An 11,436-nucleotide genomic window follows, 5' to 3' on the forward strand; every position below is an offset into this window, starting at 1 on the left:
ACTTTCTTGACAAAAGCTGCGGGTTCCGCCCGAGTCAGATGATTTGTTCGATTTAAATTTTCTGTAAGTAAGTACATGATACACATATAAGTAAACATTTAATAAGATTGGATGCATTTTGTCATTAATAGTTCGACGAAGTAGTTAATGCTGTTTGAGTTGTCTCAGGAATCGACTTTACCAATCCAACCTAAAATAAACCACTTATAAAAAAAATATCGTCTGACAGAGCTCTGTCTATTTGCATAAGAATTCTTATGTAATTTTATGAATATTTTTTATAAGTGCTTACTAATGAACAAATTGGTTTAAATTATGAAATTATGTCACATGTTGTTATTACTAACTCCTCTTCGAGCTACCAATAATTTCATCATGTAAATAGGTAAGTACTATAAACAAATAGAAAAATAGAAGTGTTTTTAAATATAAAATAAATACACCTATGAAAGTAAATGTTATGGAAACCAGAAATAGAACTAAAATTAATTTTGAGTGAGGAAGAACTATATACGAAAGGGATACTTGAAAATAAGTACGTGTTTTGATTATTTTGATTCATCAACTTTATTCAACCATCACTACTACTAATTACAATGAGTATTGATACTTATGACCTTCTTCTCCTTTCTTTTCCTTCGGCATCTTTGGCTCGTTTGAGCTATCTACGCTGCTCTGCCGTCTAAGCGCTTTTAAATCTCCACTACTCTTACCTTTCTTACTCTTACTCTCGTTTTTACCTTTTATATCACTATGTTTATCTTTGGTATCCTTTTCTTTATCTTTTACATCTTTCTTCTTTTCCTTCACATCTTTTCCTTTCTTAGATTGTAGAACTTCATCGTCGCTTTCCGTTGTACTTATAGTTATAACTGGAATGACAGAACCGAATGAATCTGATTGTTTCGACGTGTTAGATTCCGATGTTTGCTTTCTTTGTAGCTGTTTGTCTTCTGGTTTGGGTTTCGCTTCGTCAATTACTTCAGCTACTCTCTTCTCTTCGTGTCTTGCTGGCCTTTTTTCCGATCGCTCTTCTTTATCAACCTTAACTTTAAGATTGTCTTTATGTTTAGTATCTTCTGTTTCAGTTTTAAATTCAACGTTGTTCTTCTTTTTCTGATCAAGTGGTTTTGATATCGTTATGTCTTTGATCTTAAGGACTTCTTTGGGAAGAGTCTCGTGGAAATCGGTATCTGTTTCATCATCACCGGTGTTGGGAGATGGCGGAACTTCCTCAGAAGTAGGTTCTTCTGATTTCTTGTCGAGAGCCAAGCCCACAATTTTTGCAAATATGCCACCTGCAAAAGAAACACATCCATCATTTAATAAAAACAGTTTGACTCATTAGAAACATCAGACATTCGATTTAGCATCGTTGTTGAATTAATGTTCCCTTTATTATTTTGTCGGTTGGGTTCATTTTGGTTTTAATTATATTTTTAAAATTCTACTGAATCTTTACGTACCTCCCCTCTTCTTGATAGCTTTCAAAGGCTCGTTACCCTCATCCCCAGTGACAGTTTTCCTGTCGTCAGAATCTATGGACTTGCTGAGTGGTAAAGCTGGTAGGGCCTTCTTCCACCGAGCGAAGGGAGTATTGTCCAGCGCCGAAGATCCCGCGCGACGCCTAGTGTCAGCCAGTTGGAACATCTTGCGTCGCTCCTCTGTACGCTCACGTCTGAGTTGTATCTGTAAAAGAATAGTAGTGATTCTAGATGTCCTATTTGGGAAAACCTTTGGAAATATTTTTTTTCTAACAACATTAAAGACGTTCTTCAACAAATTAACACTAAGTATTATTATTTAAATTATTATATTTATCACCTATTTTGTAAGAAGCCTATGTATCACATACCTTCAAATCGTTATTAGCTTCTCTCAGAGAGTTCGTCAGTGATGTCAAATAGTAAATGATAAGTATGAGTAGAACCAGCAGTGGAATCACGATGGCTGGTGATGCTATGTACTCTAGCGCAAAGTTAAGACTCTTTGGAAGAATCTTGTAGATATTACTCGTCAGAATGTAGTAGATCTTATCGTATTCTGAGAACGGACCGCAGTGCCAGGAAGGTTTCACCCAGACGATAGTATAACCAACCGGTAACACGCACAGGAACAACATCGTAAGAAGAAGTGCCAAGTAGAAATTATTACTTTTCGAAACTCTAAAAACAACCTCGTGGGGTACATTGCAGGTCATCACGGCCCATGATCTGAGGTACATCATAATCATCAGCTTCGAAACATTCAAAACAACAAGTCCAGGAGAGAAGAACATTCCCATCCACACCATTCCTTGGTTGTTGATCAGATGCAGGATGTTTTCTGCTATTTTGAAATCTCCGTATTCTGGGAACTTTTTCTCTAGGTCCCAACACCAACAACGATTCATGTAGCGTACAAATAGAGCACGGAAAAAGTCCATAAATAATGTGCCTAGTAGAACGAAGACCTGAAAATAATTATGAATACTTACTTTAATCGTAATAAGAATAAAATATTGTTATTTAAGTACTTAGTAAAAGGGGTGTATTTTATTAGTAATAATACTTTCATTTAGTTATTTAAAGGTGAATAACTTAAAATATCCCTTGGGAAGATATAAAGGATATGGGTGTTATTTTCCTTACCAAGTCCATCATAGTTAGTTTCACTAATTCTTGTCCAAACATCGTTTCCCAGCACAATTTGAGCAGTTTCTTTTTCGTACCTATCGTTAAATTGTACATTCTCCTTTTATGTTCATCCTCATACACGACATCAACCATAGTCGTGTTCATTTTAAAATGTATTACTTTACATTCAGTGGTATAACACCGCTTTTCGACCAATGTACAATTAGATACTACGAATACTTGAGTAACATTTCTACCTCCACAGTTCACAGAACAGTTGAAAGAAATGTCTGGACAAATTGTTACTGCATCTAGGGTGGCTATGGTAGATAGATCTGGCGTCATATCAGTATTTGTAAATGTAGACGAGTCTGTTTCTGTAGACATGTATGTAGTTTCTGTATCCAGGTCTACTTTGGCAGTAGATTTCGTCTCACCATTAGTGTATGCAGTATCCACTTCTTTAATAGAAACTGTTGTTACATCTGTTGAAAACTCTGTATTTGTCGTATAACTAGAGCCTGTCAAATCAAATTGATATGTAGATGGAGTGTAATATATTGTATCTGTGGTTTCTGTATCGGTTTCTGTACTATCAGTTGTTTCAGTACTATCACTTTTGGGGGCAGCTCTTTTACTATTGTCTGTGTATCCGTAAGTAGGGCTAGTTGAGCTAAAATTATCTATTTGAGTAACTGAATATGGCACTGAAATTTCTGAGCTTGAACTCGTTTCATATATATCATTTGTTTCGGAAGTTTCATAGTCAAAAGTGTATGAATCGTCATCTTCTTCCGAACTACTCTCTTCAAAGGTAGTTGCAGTGAAATATTTAGCTTTAAGTAAATCGAGCTGCTTTTTATTGAGCGAAATAATATCTTCCGTAGTAGTTTCAACATTTTCATACTTTTCTATCAAGTTTTGAGGTAGAAATTTCTTTGGATTTTCAGATGTGCTAGAAAACATGCGGTTTTTGAGTATTTTCTTTGGAATTATTGTATGCTTGACATTGTTCTTGTAGTTGTGCGGGGGTAGAAATGTTGTAGTTCTCTCGGTTTGGTCTATGGTAGTGGATGTGATGTTGGTAGATAGCATGAGAGGTAGGTTGCAAGGCGCACAAGATATACTGACTTCAAAACATGCCATAGGCACGTTGAGAGCTAAAGATTCGCTTATGTTTAAGGTGCTATTTGGAAAAGTTGTTGCATTCATACTGAGAGTAGGTTTCAATGCGTCCAAGTCTTTACTCATGCCTTCAATTTTACTGAACAGCGCAAATATTAGAGAGTACAAATTCAATAAGTTCAGTAACATTATCCTGCAAACAATAAAAAGTGTTATAATTAATTACTTAATTATATTGATTTGTTCATTATCGTCAGCCTTATGAGGATGCTTTTGCCAGCAGAATTTGGTTAAGAAGTATTAATACAGATAATCATTCAAAAGGAATATTATGCTTTTTAACTTGAAGATCTGTTGTCATTGTCTACGAGTATGTTATTAGATAATACTTGCTAATGTTACCACATGCATGGAAGTCCTTAAATTCGTAAAGAGCGCAGACATTTTAGACAAATTATGAACTTTAAATCACCTCGCTAATTGCAAACGAAGCTGTTTTCTCGGGTGGTAGTGTTCGAGAAAGCCAAGCAGCTCGAAGAATACTGGAAAGGTGATCGATATGACGGTGACGACTGTAGTCGTCTCGTTCTCTCGCCACCAACTGCGGGCTTTGCTAGTGTCGTGCGAGCGAGACACGACTGTCACGACAGCGTACGCTGACACTGCTAGAAGAATCACCACGCAGATGTTGACTAGCGCTCGAAGGGATATGATGCGCCAACTGAAATATTATGGAGAAAGGTAAAGGGTCTTTGCACAGAGGCGGTAGCGGGAAAGTTTTGAGTGGAAATCGGAAATTTGTATCGTTTACTCCCACTAGCTCTGTTGCACAGTTCTGTTAACAGAACTATCGATATTTTGCTCCATTTTAAAAGGTTCGGTCTCAGTTGTGCCTATGACAAATGTAGAAGTTTTAAAAGAAACTTTCTTTTGTAATTTTGTTTATACATATTTTTATGTATGTAGGGTTGGAAGGTACCGATTAGCGATGCTTGTAATAAACCTGGGTTTGTTAGTTTCAGGCTATGTAAGCGGATCCTACGAATATGGTATAAACGGTAGGAAGATGTATGTATCGCTTACTTCCTAACATCCTTCTTCTTCTCGGCCTCCTCAAGCAAGGCCTCCTTGAAGCCGAGGATGACGGACGCGATGCGGTTGTGAGCCGTCTCCGCGTTGCCGATCATGAAGTCCCATCCAGTGAACAGCTTCCACGAGAATATGCACTCGTCTTCCTTCTCCGACAGCTTCGACATGCGAGAGTTTTCTGCCATTCTGGAAAGAACCATGAGTATCATGCAATTCATCACAGTGTTGCCATGGATGTATCTGCACTCTTTGAGGAACGTGGTGAGTTGATTCCGCCCTTAATGTACCAAAATGTTGTAACACTTCAAATCTTCAAGTATTTTGTATGATTCTTGCGTATTCTTGAATTTTATCCAAGTAACATTCATATAAGTTTGAGTAAGTATATTGAGTACGAGTAGGTGTAGGTAATTAGGTATATCAGAACAGGTTTACAGAACGAATTTTATTACTCCAACATGATTGCGTATTTGTGTTGCACCCGATTTAGAAAGAATTTGCGTGCAGTAAACATGTGCAATAAAACCGTGGCTATTAAAAGACTGCTAATATTTTCTATAAGCTTATTCAATACTGAGCACAGATCTTCTCTAAACAAGAAGGATGGAGCATATACCCCACATATTAACTTGACGTGTTGTAAAAGAAAGAAAACATTATTATACTTAATGGAAACCGACTGGGAATCGAGTAATAATAACTAATAATAACCTATACTTTGCAGTGAAAAAATAAAACCACTTACTTTCTCAATATGGCGACGAAGCTATATATGTAGACGACCAGCCCGGTCAGGAAGTAAGCAAGAGGCATGCGGTACTCCGGGCGTTCCAGGTTACTGTAATACCCATAGAAGATTGGGGAGAACTTCAGAATACCCTCGAATTCCCACAGGGTTAGCAGGTTCGAAGCGTTCCGGAGCTCGTCTTCCATTATTATCTTCCTTTCGCCGTCTTGTTGAGGATTCGCTGTCAGGTACTGTTGGTAAAATAATGGGTCTTACTACGATGAGGTATTGGGAGCATTACTTAATGCAGCGTACACAAATTATTGTTCTGTTTGTTTTGTATAAAATTATGTTACTGCAGTAGCATATTGTCAGAGTTTTGTTAGACTTATAGAATCACTTGCTCTATTTTTTCTTTTTTCATTATTAACCCAGTTCGAATGAGTTTGATTATTTGTGTGTTGTTTGATTGTTCGAAAGTAAGATGATCCTCGCTGCGGAGGGCACGTTAAGCAGTCAGCCCAAGCTAATATTTACTTAATGTTACATGAGCCATGTTAGAGGCTTTAGCCCATCATGACACCAGAGTTGATGAGGTTAGTCATTAGTCTCACAACTCACACAGGCAGAATTATTAAATCGGTGACGTTCACTGAAGTTGGAAATGTCCTACGTGAAGTGTTAGATTGTTGAGAATTATCATTACCTCAGGTACAATGACGAAAACGAGGAGTATAAACGCGATGACCAGGTTGACCCAAAACAACCACCTCAGAAACGTGAAGTAGGACGCGACCACAGAACCAAAGTGGGACTCAATCTCCTTGATCCGTAGCTCCCAGGGGATCAGCAGGTTCGAAGTGTTGGCCGCCTCGCGTTTCAGTTGCTGCCATTTCTTTGGAAAAACGTATACACAGATACACTTCTCATCAAAAAAATCGAAACACCTTGCAAGTTTACGTTTTGTCAGGATTATCAGAAAAATGTGTACATTTAGGAATAAATGTTAAATGTCGTTTAATAGTGAGTAATATGAGCTTATCAAATCTTAATGTTAATGTTCTAAATTTAAATAAATTTTTCATAGGTTTCGTATTTTGTTAAATGAGTCATTTTTATTCCGTATGGAGTATAAAGGAAATGGATAAAACAACACACGTAAATGAAAAAAAAAGCTAAAAAACGTTTATTTAATAACTTGTATTCCCTCCCCGAGCTCTAATTACTGCTTCCATACGGTTCTTCATCGATCGGATGAGAGTCACGATCACGTGCTGTGGTATATTGTCCCATTCCTCTTGGATTGCATCTTGCAGCTGGCTAAGTATTTCTGGGGCAGGATCCCTTGCTCGAATTCGTCTCTTTGATTCATCCCACAGATGTTCAATGGGATTCATGTCCGGGCTTCTTGCTGGCCATTCCATAATAGAGATATCGACTTCGTTAAGATAATCTCGTACGACGCCCGCGGTGTGAGCCCTAGCATTGTCGTGCATGAATATGAAGCCGTTGCCAATAAAATGTGCATAGGGCATCACATGAGGCTCGAGACACTCTTCGACGTACCGATGACAGTTTAGTGCAGGCAGACGTGGCCCAGACACGAAAGCAAGCTCTGTCTTACCGTCGGCGCTGATTCCTCCCCAAACCGTCCACGAACCGCCACCATAGCTGACCTTTTTTTCAATGCAGCATTGTGCATAGCGTTCTCCGTCTCTTCTGTAGACCTTGTTCCTTCCGTCGTTACCATACAGCATAATTTTACACTCATCAGAAAAGAGAACTTTGCTCCACTGTAGGTATGACCAATTTAGGTGCTCACGTGCAAAGTTAAGGCGCGCTCTTCGATGGTCTGCAGTTAATTTCGGCCCATTTGCTGGCTTATGCGGTACCAGTCCACGATCCTTCAACCTTCTTCTAATTGTAGAGTCACTTACAGCCACCCTTCGTACAACACGAAGCCGCTGCTGCAGTTGAAAAGCGTTAAGGCGTCGATTTCTTAAAGAAGTTGTTACAATAAATCGATCATCTCGCTCAGAAGTGACCCGATTCCTGCCAGATCCTGAACGGCGCGTGAACAAACCAGTCTCCCGATAACGTTTATAGACTCTATGAACAGATGACAGGCTTAGATGCAGTCTTGCAGCCACAACACGCTGACTAAGGCCAGAATCCAGCAATGCCACAACTTGGGCGGCTTCTGTGGGCGAAGTATCCATACGTTTTAGAAAAAAAACCTTTTTTCAGACGTCCCAAAGTCACAATATTGAAATAAAAAACAAAAAGTTTAAGGATAGGCGCCAATTTTTAGTTTTTAAACGCTAAATGTACTCCAACCCTAAACACACATTTGTCTCAAAACAGTGATTCATTTCGTTTATAAGATAAACAAATGAAATTCTAATTTTGAATTTAGAATTTTCGCTTATTACTGTAATGGCCAAACTGCCAGCTATACATTTATGTATTTTTTTTCATCGTATGAATTCTTTTTTGTGTTAAATTCGGACAGAAACAATGAAAACGGAAGTGTTTCGATTTTTTTGATGAGAAGTGTATTTACTTAATTCAATTATTAAATCATGTACAACAGTGTAAAAGTTACTAGCCATGACTGGATAAAATTTTTCCCTGATTAAGGCAGGATTAAGAGATTTTCTTCCATCGTTGTTCAAGGTTTTGTTTACTGTTTGGTAAGACCTGATTAGGCCAATACGATTCGAAGTACAAGAGTACCCAGTAATAAGTCTATCAGATATTGAAACAGTATTTAGCTCGCTTTTGCAGCTGAAATTCGAAGTTCAATGTTATGATTGAAACTACTTTAATCATTGGCCTTTGGCTTTCCATTTCTCTTATTTCTCCGGCCAAGTAGTAAACACCATCAGATCCATGCTTAAACAAAAATGTGTCTAACTTACCGTGGCCAACAAAATGTTGAATCTAGCGTAAATATCTCTAGTACTCTTTGATTGAGCCAGTCGTTCTTGCAGTTGTCCTTCGTGCCGCTTGATATAAGCTTTAGCCTGCAAATATATTAATATCATTTGGACCAATCGCGTGTTTCCATGGCATCATCATTAACGTCTGTGATTGGTGGATGCGTTTACTTTAACAATAAATTAGTTGATGACGTCACCTCGTGATTGGAGGGAATGGTTTTCCTCAGACAAGGAATGTTCTTTTGTTCTATAAAATACAATGGTTATTAGAGAAGATTTTCTACCAATTCCGGCTGTTTGAGGTGAAGGTTGATAATCCCAGTTAGTTAATTATTTTCTCCTTTATATTTCAGATGCAAGTACAGACGAATTTTTAATTTTGTAAAATAGTAATGTTGGTCTCAGTTGAACGAATCATATGTTATAATCATTATACGCCACCTACACAAACGAAACGGTGACTTTTGTAGATAATCTAGATTCCTTACGACAATTTCAAGGTGACTATGATCGTTTCACCAGGTTGGCTAGTCATATTTAAAAGGATGGTGTGCAATCGATACAACAAAGAAAACCAGCCACTACCTAAATAGCCAAGAATTTCTGAGGGCTTGGTCAAATTGCAAAATGTTTCTCTTTCTAAGCTCGCAAAGATAATAGATATAACCCGCGCGAATTAAGACGCCTCTTAAGCGTACATTGTCCATGACGCAAGATGTTCAATAAATTCTGGCGAATAACGATTTATACGTGAATAAGAGTAGTCTGGTGTAGTCATTCTCTAGCTCTTGTTACCGCAGACGCTCTGGATCCTGGTTGTCTAGTGGACGGGAAACTTTAAGTAAATTGAAACTTGCCTGGTGAACCAACTTGAGTTTTCTTCTCATGCCGAGCGGTTGCTGCTTGACTGAACCCAGCACCTCCTTGTGCAGGTGAATGTTCTCGAAGATTTGTTCTTGTGTAACGATCGCTGGCTGGCCTTCCTCCATCGATATTGCAGTACTAAGTGACAGAAATACAAATACTGTTATACAATTTAGTTATTTGGCTACCTAATACAGTTCCCAGGCAGTTAATCTCATGCATTCATATCTTCTAGATAATCACGTATCTGATAATAACATTTTTTAGAAAGTATTTGTTTAATTACTGTCTTAAAACTGTTCAAAGGAAAATTCTGAATGTCAATGGAAATCTTATTGTAAAAAAGTATATTCTTTACTTATAAAAATACGTGTAGAAAACGGAGCTATGAAATATGGAGGTACCTATCTAAGTAAATCAAAAACCGCTGCTCGTTTAGGCTGAATCGGAGTGTAGCGTCAAGATTGCACACTTTTATATTTATTGATTAGTGGCAGAAGAATTCACGCAGTTTGAAAAACCATGGCAAACGAGTTGGCTACTAGCCCAAACACCTCCACCAGCCCGCAATGAAGCGTAGACTAGTACCCTCATTTTTCTTCTGGTTAGGGAGGAGTTGCCCAACAGCGCGACGTAATTATAGACTGTTTATGTACTTATGTTGTATATTGATTGCTATAAAACTGAGTTCGGTAGATCAGAAAATTTGAGCCATACGTTTTTCGTAAATGCCGTCATTGTATACTGTCAATCAAGTGGTCGCGCAGGTTTAGGAAGTGATTCTTTTGTTATTATAAGTTTCATCGATAGAATTTCAAAGTTAACAGTAGCGGAAGCATTGAGCAGCTGACTTGCTGTCTAAAGCAACTGCTTCAGTACAGCCTTCAAATCATACATACGTACACAGATAAAGCTCACGCCTATTTACCACCGGGGTAAACTGAGACTATGGAATTCCATTTGCTTCGATCCTGATACACTTGAAATCATATTAAAAGTTAGAAGTAATCTTGCCCATGGTGCACTGTGCAGTCTGAATCAACTGGTATAAAGAAGGCTACTCACTCTCCGGAGCTCGTGGTGAAGACAGAAGAGCGTCGTCGCGTCCGGGTCTCGTCTGGCAGGAAAGGCGAGGAGGGACGGCGCGCGCGACCTTTACGCGATCGCCTGACACTCGCACGTCGCTGACGCAACACTGCGCTCAAGCTCGCCGAGTAGTCCTCGTCTTCCGACCCGTCTGTGTGTATGCACCTTTATAGTAGTTCCTTCAAACCAGTGCAACAGAGTACGATCGATCGACCAGCTTTTTTTTTTTGATGCGACTTATTGCAGATGGCCGGCCGGACAAATGGGGAGCGCTGAAGGCTCTTACTCACCCGGTACAACGTTTAAGACAACAGGTCTGAGGGTGCCCAGTTGGGTGCGAACCTCGGCTCAGGGCGTCGTCCGAGAGGAACGATCGACCAGCACGTTATTATGTCGCCCAGCAAATTATAACTACGCATAGTTTTGTTTAAGATTAATGACATATAAAATCAATAACATGTCAAATTAAACTCGTTTACCTACACTTACACCAAAGAGTATAATAATTACTTTATGGAAGTATTAAGGTCTATGTTATAAAATAAGATCGTCTACGTAGTTTCACCATTCGCAAAGGCAAATAGCATTCGCAATAGTACAAATCATTATTTTCACTCAAATAGGTACAGTAAAATGACGGGTATTGGGTACTGGGTTACCTCCAGCGGACGGCGAGAACTTGACTTCAGCGACGGGCTCCGAGGGCAGGTGGAAGAGGTTCACCCCGGACGCCATGCTGCCGGGCTGCGGGTCAGCCCAGGTGACCGACAACCGGTCCACAGACGGCTGTGGGGACGACGGCGCGTGCTCCCACCACCCCTGGACACCATAATATTCATCAACATCTCGTGTGTACGACAACATACACACATACATACACAAGATCACGCCTATTAGGGGTACGCAGAGACCGCTTCGCTTCTTCTACTCTCATCAAAGACTTCATGCGTGCTCGCCGGTTTTGAGTATCGTGTGGGTATTAGGTCGA

At 39.2% G+C, this 11,436-nt stretch overlaps 1 protein-coding gene across 1 annotated transcript; it reads right to left on the reverse strand.

Annotated features, from left to right (window-relative positions):
- Positions 1-542: 542 nt before the first annotated feature.
- On the reverse strand, positions 543-11,191 carry LOC126380172 (transmembrane channel-like protein). The gene is made up of 12 exons (XM_050029445.1): positions 11,108-11,191; positions 10,428-10,599; positions 9,356-9,500; positions 8,478-8,582; positions 6,263-6,451; positions 5,575-5,807; positions 4,824-5,015; positions 4,213-4,461; positions 2,631-3,933; positions 1,856-2,452; positions 1,467-1,689; positions 543-1,298 (listed from the first exon to the last, which is right to left on the reverse strand). Exons 1-12 carry the CDS (start codon positions 11,181-11,183, stop codon positions 592-594), a joined length of 4,191 nt encoding a protein of 1,396 aa, XP_049885402.1. The 5' UTR covers positions 11,184-11,191; the 3' UTR covers positions 543-591.
- Positions 11,192-11,436: the final 245 nt, after the last annotated feature.

The sequence above is a fragment of the Pectinophora gossypiella genome, chromosome Z (genome assembly GCF_024362695.1).
Source record: "Pectinophora gossypiella chromosome Z, ilPecGoss1.1, whole genome shotgun sequence".
NCBI lineage: Eukaryota > Metazoa > Arthropoda > Insecta > Lepidoptera > Gelechiidae > Pectinophora > Pectinophora gossypiella.